This window comes from Littorina saxatilis, linkage group LG3 (genome assembly GCF_037325665.1).
Source record: "Littorina saxatilis isolate snail1 linkage group LG3, US_GU_Lsax_2.0, whole genome shotgun sequence".
NCBI lineage: Eukaryota > Metazoa > Mollusca > Gastropoda > Littorinimorpha > Littorinidae > Littorina > Littorina saxatilis.
Genome location: NC_090247.1, coordinates 76,511,554 through 76,529,233, shown reverse-complemented (window position 1 = coordinate 76,529,233; position 17,680 = coordinate 76,511,554). Strand labels below are relative to the sequence as shown.

The 17,680-nt window shown below is 39.5% G+C and overlaps 1 protein-coding gene and 1 long non-coding RNA gene across 2 annotated transcripts in view; one reads left to right on the top strand and one right to left on the bottom strand.

Moving 5' to 3' along the window:
- The window catches only part of LOC138963294 (receptor-type tyrosine-protein phosphatase H-like), a 63,388-nt gene that overhangs the window by 25,423 nt on the left and 20,285 nt on the right, over nucleotides 1-17,680 (bottom strand). Inside the window, exons 16-19 of the mRNA XM_070335358.1 lie at nucleotides 16,973-17,149; nucleotides 15,645-15,776; nucleotides 653-789; nucleotides 97-210 (exon numbers count right to left, since the gene is read on the bottom strand). Of these exons, the coding sequence (XP_070191459.1) occupies nucleotides 97-210; nucleotides 653-789; nucleotides 15,645-15,776; nucleotides 16,973-17,149 (560 nt within the window). The remainder of the gene's footprint in view (nucleotides 1-96; nucleotides 211-652; nucleotides 790-15,644; nucleotides 15,777-16,972; nucleotides 17,150-17,680) is intronic.
- LOC138963295 (uncharacterized) lies at nucleotides 2,078-13,898 on the top strand. Its single transcript, XR_011454771.1, has 2 exons — nucleotides 2,078-4,181; nucleotides 13,726-13,898. It is a non-coding gene; the product is annotated as an uncharacterized lncRNA (long non-coding RNA).

Genomic DNA, 17,680 nt, shown 5'->3' with positions numbered 1-17,680 from the left:
ACAATGACAGCAGGCAACATTCGTTAGTCCCTGCTTTCTAAGGGCGACAACTGAGGTCACTACATGATTACACAAATCACGAATGATCTCCCTTACCTTAACAGTATACTTAAAGCCGGGGACGACTTGGAAAGGATGACAGAATTCGGTGGCGCCATCAGGACACTTACACTCCGTGATATTACAGTACACCATGCGGGGTTCTTGATCCTGTAAATGAATGAATGAATGAATCAATCAACCATTCATTCATCCATCCATCCATCAACCAACCTATTCATCCATCCATCAATTCATCCTTCCATCCTTCCATCCATCCATCCATCCATCCATCCATCCATCCATCCATCCATCCATCCATCCATCCATCCATCCATCCATCCATCCATCCATCCATCCATCCATCCATCCATCCATCAATCCATCCATCCATCCATCCATCCATCCATCCATCCATCCATCCATCCATCCATCCATCCATCAATCAATCAATCAATCAATCAATCAATCAATCAATCAATCAACAAACACAGGAGGGTCACAATAAATAAAACAATACGAGAATAAAGCAGGACAGACAAAAAGAAAGAAAGAAATCAAGATACCAACAAACACACGAATAAATGAACTAAAAAGACATTTTCTGTTTGACCTGGTAAGTGATGGCGATGGCAAAACTAATGATCTGCCCATGCCTTTCTCTTGGTGCGGGGTAGTCCCACGTGACCTGGCACTTCCGGTAATCGTTGTTGACAGTAAGAACAGCAAAATTCTGAACTTTGCCTGGAGCTGTTAAGAAATTCACGATTTATCGTCTCATGTGTCAGTTACACTGATGGCATTAATAATGATGATAATATTATACATAATATAATTATACATACATATAAATATGTATCAACGGAAACCCTTCTCGAAGCGCTGTACAATCAAAGTAACACCCCAGCAAACACACAACGTAAATACGACGTTGCGAAAATGTGAATTTTTCGTGTCATTAGCAACGTTGCGAACTTTACGTGAAATTTACGTTGAGCCGACCAAAAAAACGCAACGTAAAACCAACGTTGTGTCATTGTGAGATTTTGGTGTTCTTTCGACGTTGTAATACAACGTAAAATTTACGTGAATTTCACGTTGCATTTTGGTGTCTTACAAATGTTGCGAAGATTACGTGAAATTTACGTGGATCCAACCAAAAAACACAACGTGAAAGCAACGTTGCGTTACAGTTGTGTTTTTTTGTTTTTTACACGTTGGTACATAACGTAAATTTCACGTGGATTCCACCTTAAAAAGCAACGTAAAATCGACGTTGTATTATTGTGATTTTCTGGTGTTCGAACAACGTTGGTATACTCACGTGATTTTCACGTGAAATTCACGTGATTTTCACGTGAAATTCACGTGATTTAAAAACAAAAGTTAGTTTGATACAACAAACGTTCCTACAACGTAGTTTCAACGTAAACACACAACGTTGGGGTTTGATTGATCGCCAACGTGCCCTCAACGTGAAATCCACAACGAATCCTACGTCAGTCATTACCAATTTTTCACCTGCACGGTTTTGTATCGTTTATCAAAGAAATGTACCTTTGAAAATTACGTAAGGTGAACAGATTTTTAAATACAGGAGATAGATATGTGCGAAACTATCACCGAATAACAAATGACTCAGTCAGACGTTATGAAATTAAGCGCCGATGTACCGCGCAATGTATTTAATTGCTTTGGCGTTCCAAATGCGTCCGGTTACATTTTCTGGCATCATTAATGCATCAACGAGAATTGAAAAGTAATGCTAAAAATATAATTGTGTACGTTTAAAGTTGATCTACTGTGCTCATCAAACCTCTTGTTGTATTTTGTAAATTGGCGAGAGGGGGGCAGAATACATGAACCTAATCTCTGTGATTGTCTATACGTGCGTGCGTGTGTGTGTGTGTGTGTGTGTGTGTGTGTGCGTGCGTGTGTGTGTGATTACACGTGTTAGTGTGTGTGTGTGTGTACACGTGTTAGTGTGTGGGTGTGTGTGTGTGTGTGACATCAGTTTGTGTGTGTGTGTGTGTGTGTGTGTGTCATATCAGTTTGTGTATGTGTGTTTGTGGGTGGCTGTGTGTGTATGTGTGTGTGTGTTTGTGTCCCTCGGCGCGTGACAATATATCTGCCAATAAGTTGAACTAAAACAGGGTTCAAGTGGGAATTACACCTGAAAAAGCAGGAAGGGAGCAGAATACATGTTATGAACTCCGTTATTTATTGTTTGAAATGTTATAACCTGGGAGAAGTCACCCTCGCACCCCGTCCTTAGTTTCTCTTGACCTACCTTTGAAGTATTCTTGAGGACATGACTAGACTACCCGATTGCGCCCATTGCACGGCATAAGAGAGCGCCGTTCCACCCGGCCGATTCCGCTATAGACGTCACGCGTCTAAGGGAGATGATTTTCGAGCCAGCTGCATTGACTCGGCCAAGAACGCAAACTTTCTTCGATTAAAGGCATTGTAGCATGTCTAAAATCATGGGACTTGTGTTATCAAGCTTTTAAAATCACCAAGTAACTTTTAAGAATAGTTTCAGTTACATGCGAACTCATTCTGCTGAACGGATTTTGAGAGCCAGTACCCAACAGCCTTTAAATGCACCTCTTTCCTTTTTATATTTAGTCAAGTTTTGACTAAATATTTTAACATCGAGGGGGAATCGAAACGAGGGTCGTGGTGTATGTGCGTGTGTGTGTGCGTGTGTGTGTGTGTGCGTGTGTGTGTGTGTGTGTGTCTGTGTGTGTGTGTAGAGCGATTCAGACTAAACTACTGGACCGATCTTTATGAAATTTGACATGAGAGTTCCTGGGTATGAAATCCCCGAAGGTTTTTTTCATTTTTTTGATAAATGTCTTTGATGACGTCATATCCGGCTTTTCGTGAAAGTTGAGGCGGCACTGTCACGCCCTCATTTTTCAACCAAATTGGTTGAAATTTTGGTCAAGTAATCTTCGACGAAGCCCGGACTTCGGTATTGCATTTCAGCTTGGTGGCTTAAAAATTAATTGATGACTTTGGTCATTAAAAATCTGAAAATTGTAAAAAAACATAAAAATTTATAAAACGATCCAAATTTACGTTTATCTTATTCTCCATCATTTTCTGATTCCAAAAACATATCAATATGTTATATTCGGATTAAAAACAAGCTCTGAAAATTAAATATATAAAAATTATTATCAAAATTAAATTGTCCAAATCAATTTAAAAACACTTTCATCTTATTCCTTGTCGGTTCCTGATTCCAAAAACATATAGATATGATATGTTTGGATTAAAAACACGCTCAGAAAGTTAAAACAAAGAGAGGTACAGAAAAGCGTGCTATCCTTCTTAGCGCAACTACTACCCCGCTCTTCTTGTCAATTTCACTGCCTTTGCCATGAGCGGTGGACTGACGATGCTACGAGTATACGGTCTTGCTGAAAAATGGCATTGCCTTCAGTTTCATTCTGTGAGTTCGACAGCTACTTGACTAAATATTGTATTTTCGCCTTACGCGACTTGTTTCATGTTCTTTTATGGTTTGCCGATTTTGTTAACATTTTTGCATTCATAATGAAGATTTTATGGTGACTGTACAGAAATGTACGTCCTCTAGTTTCTAACCTTCCAAAAATTGGGGCTGGGGGTCGGGGGAGAGAGAGAGAGAGAGAGAGAGAGAGAGAGAGAGAGACAGACAGACAGACAGACAGACAGACAGACAGACAGAGACAGAGAGGGAGAGAGAGAGAGATAGAGAGAGACAGAGAGGGAGACAGAGGGGAGAGAGGGAGACAGAGAGAGTCAGAGAGAGACAGAGAGAGACAACGTCGAAACTTTGTCAATCATTTCGGTTTTTTCACCTGCATTTTTAGTTTCGTAATATTCTATTCAATTAATGTTCGGTCAAACATAGAGGTTCACTAATTGTGTAAGACGAAAAGAGTATAACATAAATGCATATTGTTTCAAGGAATTTGCTGAGTTAAATGGATTTGCGAGTGCGAAACTTTCCCTCCCAAAAAAAGACGCGTTACTAACCGACAGTGTTCTCCGGTGATGGCCACGGTCGACTTTGTGTATCCCAAATTTGGTTTTCAACTTTGATGAACACTTTCAGGACTAAAATATTCATCGTAATCAACTCGAAGGTAAGTTGTTTTCAGTTGTTCCACATGAGACGTTATCACTTATTGTACTCCATGTACACATGCACAGATTACTTGATTGTCGAGACCATGATTGGAAACGGACCGGCCAAAGATGGCGGGTCTTTCCAATAGTCACAATGTCAGCCCTAACTCAGTTCAAGGGATACACATTCTTTTAGACTCAACTTTTGAGTCAGTATAGCGAAACAATGGGTCACAAGCAGTGGAACACAAAGGAAAAACACGTTTCACATAGACGGACGCAACCTTTAGAAAGCTGTTTAATCAGACTAGCTCAGTGCATGAGACTGAAAGCGGGGGCGGCCATTGATATCTCAAGTACTTAATTGGGCATTTTACGATCTTGAGGGAGGACGATGTATCCAGACAAGCTGCTTCAAGTTCAAGTGAATCTGCCCAGCGGACAGTGGTATGAGGAGAATTCAGAACTTGACACATTGGCTCATTACATACTTGACTGTCTTTTGTCGACCTGTTCTGTTACTCACTCAAGTAGGCAGCCGAGATACCCTGCCGGTGTCACGATTTCAATCTTTCGCCTGTGTACATATTTCCCCCTCGACATATACTCAAGACTGAAATGTTGTTTCCTGGTAAAATTAAGAAGTGAAATTATTTAAGGACGAAAAGCATGTCAGTTTCTTGCATGTGAAGAAAATTGGTGGTAAAATTTAATAGATTTCAACCCCAAAATCTAATTCTTCGAAAACGTGTACTGAGTGGTTACGTCCCTTGAGTAAGAAGGAAACATTTTAGGATGAATCAAATTTCTAAGTTAAATAAAACAAATTGGTTGGACAAATTTGACCCCATGAATGTAAGGTACACAAGGTCGCTCATCAGTACTATCGTAGGGTGGTTTTTTTGTTCAGTGTAGAGTTTATACTAGTTCAACGAGGCCGAGAAGCGAAATATCAACACGGCGAAAGATGAAAACGTCACACCGGGGGAGAGAGCGAGACAAAGAGGAGCTATCGGGTGGAGAATGGGGAGGTGATTCGGGGAGGGGGGTGGATTAAAGATGAACGTATCAAATTGTTATTTGTAAGGAGGAGAGAGTGAGACAAAGAGGAGCTATCGGGTGGAGAATGGGGGAGGGGATTCGGGAGGGGGGATTATAATGTGTGTGTGTGTGTGTGGTGTGTGTGTGTGTGTGGGCGGCAGGTTGGGACGGCATTTTATCAACGAACGTACGAAATAACAAAACAAAATAAAGAAAGAACAAACAAACAAAAATTAAAACCTGACACATGCAGGTTTGTGTAGTCATTCGTTAGACTGATTTTAACCTGTCTTAGACGACTACCCATAGTCTTTTCACATTCACTGATTCAATCAATCAATCAATATGAGGCTTATATCGCGCGTATTCCGTGGGTACAGTTCTAAGCGCAGGGATTTATTTATTTATTTTTGTATTTTTATTTTGTGCAATTTATATCGCGCACATATTCAAGGCGCAGGGATTTTTATCTATGCCGTGTGAGATGGAATTTTTTTTACAAAACACATCACGCATTCACATCGGCCAGCAGATCGCAGCCATTTCGGCGCATATCCTACTTTTCACGGCCTATTATTCCAAGTCACACGGGTATTTTGGTGGACATTTTTATCTATGCCAATACAATTTTGCCAGGAAAGACCCTTTTGTCAATCGTGGGATCTTTAACGTGCACACCCCATTCAAGTAATGACACACTCGGACTGTGTGTGTGGGTGTGGGTGTGTGTGCTACCTGACGGATTTTGATGAACATTGGTTTACATATTCTTGAGAGCATTCGCTTGTGTGGCTGTTCTCCGATATTTGATAGCGTTATTTGATGTCATATTTTCCCGTTTGTAAAAGTTGAGCCCGCACTGTCAGAGAGAAGAACACATGAATATAATATGTAGAAATCGCAAACCCGGCCAGAAGGCAGACACGGACAAAATGTAGGATGCTGATACATGTAAAATATGTGTCTGATGCGAGTATAGGCTTACTACATGTATGTTTACAAAAATCGTGAATAATATCTAGCCGAGATGAATCGCAACCTTTGTACCTCTCCCTTTATTTAAGATTTTTTCCCATTCTTCTTCGTGTTAGTTGGACGGTATTCTTTCTTTTTCTTTTTTCTTCCAGCCACAACACAGATAGCGTAATAGCGGCTGTTTTATTCATTCTTCTGTCTCGTTCCCTCATATTCGCATGTGATATTATGTCACTCCTTATGAGATTACACCCCCCAAACTTTGTTGCTAGACCTTTGTTAAGGAGAGAAGAGGCGAGGAAAACTGGTATGAAGTACAAGTCAAAAATCGCACCTTGATCTTACCTGACTCATTTACGGCACTTGGCAGTCTTTTGTCGGGCTTTTGTCGATCGTTTGTTCACTTGGATAATAAAATTACGGACATGCTCCCCCCTCACCCCCCCCCCTTCCTCTAAACTTTGCCAAAATGGGTCCTCTTGAGACATCTCGCGTATGAGAACAAAAGAAAACCGAACGGGCAAATCATATGGACAACACATGTTGGATTTCTTTTTAGGGTACGCTCACCAGTAAAAAAAAAATGCAGCCAATGTTTTCTCGAAAAGTTGTGTTTGTGTGTGTTTGCGGGTGCGCAGGTTTTTTAATGTACTGTTTCGTTGAGAGGATCGTGGGTAGTGTTTTTCCTCTTCATTTTAAAATGTTCATTACAGACATATAAGACAAAATAAAGAAAAAGAGAGAAACATACAGCAAAAAACAAGTCGCGTAAGGCGAAAATACAACATTTAGTCAAGCTGTCGAACTCACAGAATGTCCATAGAGGGGGAATCGAGACGAGGGTCGTGATGTGTGTGTGTGTGTGTCTGTATGTCTGTGTGTGTCTGTGCGTGTGTGTGTGTAGAGCGATTCAGACTAAACTGCTGGACCGATCTTTATGAAATTTTACATGAGAGTTCCTGGGAATGATATCCCCGGACATTTTTTTTCCTTTTTTCAATTAATACCTTTGATGACGTTATATCCGGCTTTTTGTAAAAGTTGAGGCGGCACTGTCACACCCTCATTTTTCAATCAAATTGATTGAAATTTTGGCCACGCAATCTTCGACAAAGGCCGGACTTCGGTATTGTATTTCAGCTTGGTGGCTTAAAAACTAATGAGTGAGTTTGGTCGTTAAAAATCGGAAACTTGTAATTAAAATTATATTTTTGATCAAATTAACGTTCCAAAAACAATTCCATCTTATTCTGCGTCATTATCTGATTCAAAAAGCATATAAATATGTTATATTTGGATTAAAAACAAGCTCTGAAAATTAAAAATATAAAAATTATTATCAAAATCAAATTTCCGAAATCGATTTAAAAACAATTTCGTCTTATTCCTTGTCGGTTCCTGATTCAAAAAAACATATAGATATGATATGTTTGGATTAAAAACACGCTCACAAAGTTAAAACGAAAAATATAATATATGTATTCTTAAACGGATTTTTGTTTTGATGTACATTTTTCATTCAATTTTCTTTTCATGTTTGCTTGCTCTTCATTTAAACTGTACAATAGCCGCCATTTATATGTATTTTTCTAGAATACTGTAAACACCACTATAAGCATTATGCTTGTGTTGTTTACTCTATATGCGTTTTTTATTTGTAAATAATGCACAAAACGTTGAATAAAACAGTTTAAACCAAACGAAGAGAGGTACAGAAAAGCGTGCTATGCAGCACAGCGAAACCACTATTTTTCAATCAAATTGATTGAAATTTTGGCAAAGCAATTTTCGACGAAGGCCGGACTTTCAGCTTGATGGCTTAAAAACTAATTAATGACTTTGGTCATTAAAACTCGGAAACTTGTAATTAAAATTATTTTTTTATCAAACGATCCAAAAACATTTTCATCTTATTTTTCGTCATTTTCTGATTCCAAAAACGTATACATATGTTATATTTGGATTACAAACAAGCTCTAAACATTAAAAATATAAAAATTATGATTAAAATAAATTTTCCGAAATCGATCTAAAAACAATTTCATCGTATTCCCTGTCGATTCCTGATTCCAAAAACATATACATGTAGATATGATATGTTTGGATTAAAAACACGCTCAGAAAGTTAAAACGAAGAGAGGTACAGAAAAGCGTGCTATGCAACAGAGCGCAACCACTTCCGCGCTAAACAGGGTCGTTAATTTCACCGCCCTTTGTACGAGCGGCGGACTACGGTCATTGGGAAAAAATGCAGTGCGTTCAGTTTCATTCTGTGAGCTCCACAGCTTGACTAAATGTAGTAATTTCGCCTTACGCGACTTGTTCTTTTTCCCACACACTTTGGACACGTGCGAGTACCAGCAATAGAAAATTAACAAAACACCTTCCTCCCCCTCTTAGGTGAAATGAAAGCGGACGTTTTCAGCGTGCATTCCCTTGAATTGACTGAATGGTTAATCATGCTTCCGTGATCTTGGGAGTTGTGGGTTTTTTCTGTGACATTCACAAACATAAAAATGACAGAGTCCGACTAAAGGCTTACTGGAATTTACTGTTGAGTAATAAGTGTGTCCTCTTAGGACCATGCCAGTGCATGGGGAATATCTTGGATACAGGGCGGACAGGCTTGCAAGCAATATATAACTCTGACTGTTGACCGTCGTTGTAATTTCCCACTTTGTAGTTGTCAAGGTATTTTAACATGTGGGCTTTATATTTTATAAGCTTGAAAAAGAGCATTGTTAGTAATAACGCGCGCTATTTTTAGTTAAAAAAGGGATCAACTTGGAATGTGCACCCGACATTCCAATTTGTTTTCTCCTTTCTAATAATGGGTGAATTTGTTTTATTATAACTGAATTGCTTACAACCGAAATACCTACATGCCGAAATAACTGAAATAAAAAAATAAACAAATAGACGAATAGGGAAATGATACATAAATAAGTTCATAAATGAATGAGTTAATAAATGCGTTATGGCGAAATTTAGATAACAAATTAGGAACTTTAACATTAATTTCAAATTAACTAACCAAATAACAAAATCAATAGGTAAAGTGTTGTATGGGGACATGTAACAAAATGAGGAACTTGAAAACCACCATGTAGGTGTCCGACATTTACTGGTGTCTTGTTTGCAATGATTTCAATTTGGTTCCAACATTTTGTTGTCGTCGTCGTCGCTCTTGCTGTCTTTGTTGTAGTTGTTGTTATTTGGGGGTTAAACGGGAAAAGGGGCAGAAATATGTAATTGGACTATTGAACGATCGTTTTCACACTAGGTGTCGGACTTCAAGTACAACGCGGGGTAAAAGTACTTAATGGAAATCCATGAGCTATGAGTTTAATAGATAATCGTTATTTTGAGCAATTTCCATGTCTGAACATCCCACGGATATCCGCGTGCCACCCATCATTTCCTTTTACACGACAAAGTCGTGTCGTAACAATTCCCTTCCTCCCTCCCCCTACCCCTCCCTATACACTTGATAGTCCTCAACTTCGACCTACGGCGATAGGGGGATAATTGAGACAGCACTCTTAGTAGCTTTCCAGGTTACTGAAAGACTTTGATTTTGATCACAAGTTTTGGAAACTGTGAGCCCTTTTATCCTCAGGGAGACAGACTGTGTACAACGTGGGATTTAGAGCGGGTCAAAGTTGAATCAAACTTGCCACATTCATTTCTTGCCTCATGATTAGCATATGCATCGTTCACTGCTTACTGTTGTTGTTGTTTAGAAATCAGTGCGCGCGCGCGCAAGTTTGTATGTGTGTGTTCGTGCGTGAGTGTGTGAGTGTGAGTGTGTGTGTGTGTGTGGTGTCAGTGTGTGTGTGTGGTGTGCCAGTGTGTTTGTTTGAGTTCGTGCCTGTGTGTGTGTTTGTGTGTGTGTGTGTGTGTGTGTGTGTGTTATAGTGTCAGTTATTCTTTCTTTTGTCCCGAATCCTTGCTTTCCAGAAACCTGTGATGTCATTCTTCCTTGAAAATTTCTTCCAAAACTTGGTTGTCCAACTTTTGTCCGAGAGATGAGGTCGGAACGGTGGTGTGAGAAGAATTCAGAACTTGACACCTTGATGTCATCTGACTGATTGGCTAATTACACACTTGACTGTCTTTTGTCGACCTGGATCATAAAGTTGCCGACCATGTTGATTTACCCACCCCCTTATGAACGTGAGTCTACTTGAGACATCAGCGTAGCCAACACACACCAAACCCAAAGTCGGACCGTAACAAATTTTCATTATTTTATGTCTGCCACCCCACTCCCTCCCCCTTTTAACCCCCTCCGCCCCCACCGCTTACCCCTTCTCAGTTCACAGTTAATTGTCTGCAGCCTCAACCCCCCGTGGGTAATAAATCACTCGACTATCGTCGCCTGCTTCTGATGACCGCTCTAAATAATTTGTCAGATAGCAGTGTGCAAAAGACACCGTTGAGTGTACATGTATTACCTTTCATATGCTTAGGACACGTGCCTTTTCAAGTCATTGTCAATTACAAAATGTAGGTCTTACAACACAGCCACTGATTTTCAGGTGACGGTATCAATGCCGGGTCCCTGCTCTGCGACAAAAAAAATGTTTGCATTAATCGGAAGAAACATACTGCATAAGCGTAATTTATGCAGAGGTATGATGTTCTTAAGTTGTGAGATTTTTTAATGATCACGATGCCTTCAGTGCTTACTAAATTCTTTGATTAGATTGATTTTTTTAATGAAGTTAGAATTCTGCTGCTCTGATTAGTGAAATATTCAAAAATGCTATCATGCTATTTTGGCACCGTCATGGCTTTGTAGACTTATAATATATCTGCGTAATTGATTTCAACTCTTAGAAATCAAAAGTATAACAAATTGTATTGTGTCTCCTCTTGTCGTTAAATAATCACAACAACTGTAAAACAAATTTGCTTTGATAAAGCTCCCGTTTTTCTCTCAGAATTTTGCTCATTTTTGTTTTGTTTACATGCCCCAGACACAAAAACTACAAAACGATTCATAAAAATTCCGTTCCATGCATTCCGTCTCCTCTCAATCTAAGATCCCCCTCCCCCCCCCCCCCCCCCCCATAGATCCTCCCCCCACAGTTTGTACAGGAGCGGGGCATTTAGGAGCCTTTGCAATTTTATGACCCGTCTGAAAGAAGTGATTGACTGGACACTGTCAAGTGCTCTTAAAGAAGCGATCAGATACGTGAGAATCACAGTGTGAAATTTGACAAGAGGTTGACGGAAGTCTGGCAACCAGATGTTAAAGGGAAAAAATAACTCACTGAAAAAGTGAGATCGCACGTGTCGGACAGATGAAGGTTGGAAAAAAAGGAACCTTCTTGGCATGGATAACACTGTAAATATAACGTGGAAAACTTGTAATTATAGGTGCTGGACTTTCAAATTCAACTTGATCGCACATGTCGCCCTTAATTGTCTCTCTCACTGCTTTCTTATTACCCTTGCAAGTTGAAACCACCCATCCCTCTCTTGCTTGATGGCAACTTTAAAGTTCTCCTTTTTCCCAACCGTTTTGTCCCAGCATATAACCACTTCATGTCCCTAATTGGCACTAGTTTCTGTGAGGACGTTAAGCTTAGGTTAACCAACCAACCAACCGTTTTGATACTACCCATGTATCATGTATGTTTCTGAACATTTTGTTTTTATTTGGTATTGCTTCATTTTGCTTTTTTTCATTTACAATGTATAATCTGTGAAAAAAAAGGCCAAAACCAAATAACTTTTAGTTTCCGATGACAAAGAGTAGTGTATTTAACAAACAAAGTTTGATTGTAATGATTGCTTCCATTTTCTGTGCACCTCCCACCTCTACAACATGCATACACTTGATAGTCTTCAACTTCGACCTACGGCGATCGGTGGATAATTGAGACAGTACTAGCTCCGAGGAGCTTTCCAGGTTACCGAAAGACTTTGATTTTGATAACAATGTTGAAAAGGCTGTGAGCCCTTTTATCCTCAAGGAGAGAGACGGACACCGGCCCCTATAATGGGCTTTAATTGGAGCGTGTCAAAGTTCATTGCATCCTGATCAGCATATGAAACGTTTATCGCTTATTGTAGTTGTGTATAACTCATAGTAGTGGGAATAAGGTGACGCGCTAGTGTGAGTTTGTGTGTGAGTGTGTGTGTGTGTGTGTGTGTGAGCTATATATATGTTACAGGCAATCCGTGAAGTTAGGAAATTCGCGTATTTCCTGATTCATTTAGGAAATACATGTTTTTCCTAAACAGCTTAGGAAATACATGAATTTCCTAAAAGAGTTGGGAAATTCACGTATTTCCTAAAATAAAACGCCAACAATTACATGGATTTCCTAATCTATAAATACACCCAAACGATGCACGAAAATTGTAAAGAAATGAGAAATAGTCCCTTTCATTTTGCTACATTTATTCAATTATTATTTAATAAAACGGGGAAACAGTTTAAAAAATGCACTTATTCACAAAATTTTACTACTCTCGATCATATGAACATATTGGACTAAAACAATTAGCATAATCAAAGTAAACTTTTTAGCACATAAACACCTCATGTCCCTAATAGGTTCTAGTTCCTGTGGAACAAACATTTTAAGAATCATCATCATCAAGTAAACTTGCGCCATCTTTTTTCAGTCACAATAAAATCTGCTTGAATCAGCATTAGTTTATACACGCGAGACTTCCATGGCACGGTGAAACAGTTTAAACAAATGCAGTACAAAAGTAAAATCAGCATTTGTTTTTACACTCGAGACTTCCATGGCACAGTTTAAAAAATGCACTTATTCACAAAAATTGTACTACTCTCGATCATATGAACATATTGGACTAAAACAATTAGCATAATCAAAGTAAACTTTTTAGCACATAAACACCTCATGTCCCTAATAGGCTCTAGTTCCTGTGGGAAACAAATTTTAAGAATCATCATCATGAAGTAAACTTGCGCCATCTTGTTTCAGTCACAATAAAATCTGCTTGAATCAGCATTTGTTTTTACACGCGAGACTTCCATGGCACGGTGAAACAGTTTAAAAAAAATGCATTTATTCACAAAATTATACTACTCTCGATCATATGAACATATTGGGATTAAAAAACGAGCATAATAAAAGTAAACACAACACATTTCACTAACTTGTGAACACTTGTTCAACTTCCTGGCAGATTGACAACAAATTCATAGTCCGTGTACAAATCGTCTCTTATTTTCAGGAAATTCGTGAATAGTTCACAGTTCGTGCATAATAAAAGTCTCACGTGTCGGGGAAAAAAAGTATTTCACACAAGTATTCGGCGCCCTTCGTTTGGGTGTATTTATAGATCAGGAAATCCATGTAATTGTTGGCGTTTTATTTTAGGAAATACGTGAATTTCCTAAATATTTTAGGAAATTCATGTATTTCCTGAGTTGTTTACGAATTACATGAATTTCCTAAATGAATCAGGAAATACGCGAATTTCCTAACTTCACGGATTGCCTGTAACATATATATGGTGTCACTAATATCAATGTGCTGTCTTTGCTTTGTTTAGCGACCAGCATCAAAGAGGCGCATCGAGGACTGCCTGGGAGAAGAGGACCACCAGGACAAAGAATGAAATCGATTGAATATGCTGTGCTGTTGCCCTGCTAAGCTGCGTGCATTTTTAATTTCTCCGCAACATAATATGCATGTTTTTGTTATGAAATAAAATTGTTGATCGTATCTTGAGTTTATGGTGTTACATGTAATAGTCCTTATGATCTGTGACTGAGTGTGAAAGTTGGTGTGTGTGCGTGGATACATTTACCAAAACCTACATTCACTCTCAACGTTGCATTCACGTCGAAATCAAACCAAACCACAACCACAACCAAAAATTCACGTTGTGTCGACGTGTAATTCACGTCAATTTTATCAGGAAAAATGCACCAAAACACAACTTTTACGTTGTGTCAACGTAGAATTCACGTAATTTTTGAGCTAAATTTTGACCTAAAATTTACGTTCCATTCACGTGGACATTACGTAAAAATGCAACGCAATTTCAACCAAACCACAACCACAACCAAAAATTCACGTTGTGACAACGTAAAATTCACGTAATGTTTTTACGAACAATCCACCTCCACCAATAATTCACGTTGCATTCACGTTGGTGTCACGTAAAATGCAACGTTGTTTTCCAACGTTATTCCCACGTGATTTCGTCCATACAAATCTACGTAAAAAAACGTTGAAACGCAACGTAAACCCAACGTAACCCAACGTGAATATAACGTGAATACAACGTAAAATTGTTTGCTGGGACTATTAGTAAACACAAATATTAACAATGACCGATTTCATATTAAAAGACTCCGTTCTGAGGAGCTGAAAGTATGGCTAGTAAACATGATGCAACTCTGTAAGAAGAGGACGATTGGCTCTGATTGGGTTTGCTGGACTACCGTCCGATTAGGACTTGAAACGTAAACCGCCAACGAAAAAAATGCTTTGTCCTAATTCATGCAACGTTTCAGTTTCAAGTGTTAATTAAATTACACATGGGGTTTGAACAAAAAAATGATGATTATTTTTCTCTCGTGGACAAACAGTTTTACATCCTGGTTTGATGTTACGGATGCAACCAGCCAACACACACAAAAATGCGACTGCATTTTCTTGTTAAGTTTATGCAGCGAAATCCGTAAAACGTTCGCCCATTTCGATCGATTTTCCTAACTCAAAAAATAAAAGCGTGCAAACAAATAAAACTCCCGCCAAGAAAAAAACATACACAAAGAAAATGATAACACAAACGACGTATACACACGTGACTGAGGCATGATGATAACACAAACGACGTATACACACGTGATTGAGGCATGATGATAACACAAACGACGTATACTCACGTGATTGAGGCATGATGATAACACAAACGACGTATACTCACGTGATTGAGGCATGATGATAACACAAACGACGTATACTCACGTGATTGAGGCATGATGATAACACAAACGACGTATACTCACGTGATTGAGGCATGATGATAACACAAACGACGTATACTCACGTGATTGAGGCATGATGATAACACAAACGACGTATACTCACGTGATTGAGGCATGATGATAACACAAACGACGTATACACACGTGATTGAGGCATGATGATAACACAAACGACGTATACACACGTGACTGAGGCATGATGATAACACAAACGACGTATACTCACGTGATTGAGGCATGATGATAACACAAACGACGTATACACACGTGATTGAGGCATGATGATAACACAAACGACGTATACACACGTGATTGAGGCATGATGATAACACAAACGACGTATACACACGTGACTGAGGCATGATGATAACACAAACGACGTATACTCACGTGATTGAGGCATGATGATAACACAAACGACGTATACACACGTGACTGAGGCATGATGATAACACAAACGACGTATACTCACGTGATTGAGGCATGATGATATGTTGGCTCATCTGCACACCCTTCGACCCCTTGACGGTGGAGGCAGTGAGAGTGATGGAATAGCGCCACCCACTCCACAGTCCGTGCAGGATTGCTTCTGTGTTGGTCCAGCCTGCAGGTGGTACAGTTGGTTGTAGAAACACATGATAATACAAAGAGAGAGAGGGAGGCCAGGAGAGAGAAGGAGGAGGAGGAGGAGGAGGAGGAGGAGGAGGAGAGAGAGAGAGAGAGAGAGTGGAGAGAGAGAGAGTGGAGAGAGAGAGAGAGAGAGGGTGGAGAGAGCCCCCTATACTTCAAAATAACATGATACAACTTAGTGTACAAGTCAGATTAATTCAAATATGCTTTAGATTGATCTGTGTCGGGTTGATGAGAGCATTATTTGAAGCACACCAGGAAACTAAAGAAGCTTATCAAAAACAGAGTGAAAATAAGTGAAATTATCAACTTCCACGAAAACAAGACTTTTTGTTATATTTTTTAAAAATCTTCAATCAATCAATCAATGAGTCTTATATCGCGCATATTCCGTGGGTACAGTTCTAGGCGCTCTGCAGTGATGCCGTGTGAGATGAAATTTTATACGGCCAGTAGATTGCAGCCATTTCGGCGCATATTTACCTTTCACGGCCTATTATTCCAAGTCACACGGGTATAGGTAGACAATTATTAACTGTGCCTAAGCAATTTTGCCAGGAAAGACCCTTTTGTCAATCGTGGGATCTTTAACGTGCACACCCAATCTTGAGGGCTAGTTATAGGTTATTTCCAGCAAGCTTCTTAATGAATTAATGAAAATAGTCTTTAGCTTTTATTTTCTTCGATTTGTTGAAGGTGGTCCATATTAGGGGACTCGCACATACTTTGAGATTTTGCTATTATTTTTTGTTTGCAGTATAAACTCGGGGTCAACACTGCTAAAATGTAACAAATGCGGTCTTAGCTGTCATATATAACAATTTTTGTGTGATAAAAGCTTTGGCTGTGGACAGAAACGAGTCCGTTTTAGGCGGCAAATTTAGAGTGAACGCTGCCAAAAGTGAAAAAAGGAGAAAAAGTCCAATTCCCAATGGTTTTGAGATGTGTGTTTCTGCAACTGTTTTGACATGTGCAAGATATCCAGAGAGGGTGAATACAGCGAATAAATTTTTTTGAGCGCTCTAGCGCCGTTAGTTTGTCAGAACAGGAGGTGGTCCATATTAAGAGCCGGTCCATGCAAACTACACAATGCCGCTTTTTTTGCTGAGGAATTCGCCAGTTTAAAAGACATCACAAACAAAAATCATCATCCAATGGTATCTTTCTTACCAATCAAAACGACGGTCCTGTCACGCTCGAAAGTTAAGTTATTGGAGATGTTGGTGGCTCTGTTGAGAACCAGGGTGTAGTTGGTCCTACCAGGGCGAGGCTCGGGTGGATTCCAAGCCACCCGGAGTGACGTTGCGTTGATTTTTTGCACGTGCACGCCTGTAGGTGCACTCGGGACTGTGCAAATCCACCCACAAACAAAACATGTGACTATAAAGCGGACACAGGGCAAACAGCCAAACAGCGATATGCCACCAGAGCTAAATTTAGTATTGATAGCACTCAAACCTAGTGCTACATCTGCCACGCGTTGTCCTTCAAGTGAAAAACTAAAACATCGTTTTAAAGGAGGACGTACCAGCAGCATTGTGATTGTGAGGTAAATGTTAGTGGTGTCGGTAACAAAAACAAAGGCATCAACAACAAAGTAAACAAGCAAGCGAGCGAGCAAGCAAGCAAAACAAACAAACAAACAAACAAACAAACAAACAAACTAGAAAGGAAGCAAGTAACCAAGCAACCAGCCAACCAACCAAAGAAACAAAGGGACATAAGCGCTCTAAAAGCATACGATATGTACTGCAAGGGTCAGTGACAGTTGTGGGGAACCACTCTCCTTGCCTTTTAGGGATGAAAGTTGCTTGTACCTTTCAATGCTTCTTGTTATCTCAGGTGCCAGGAGATTGGTTACGCATGACTCTCACTTAC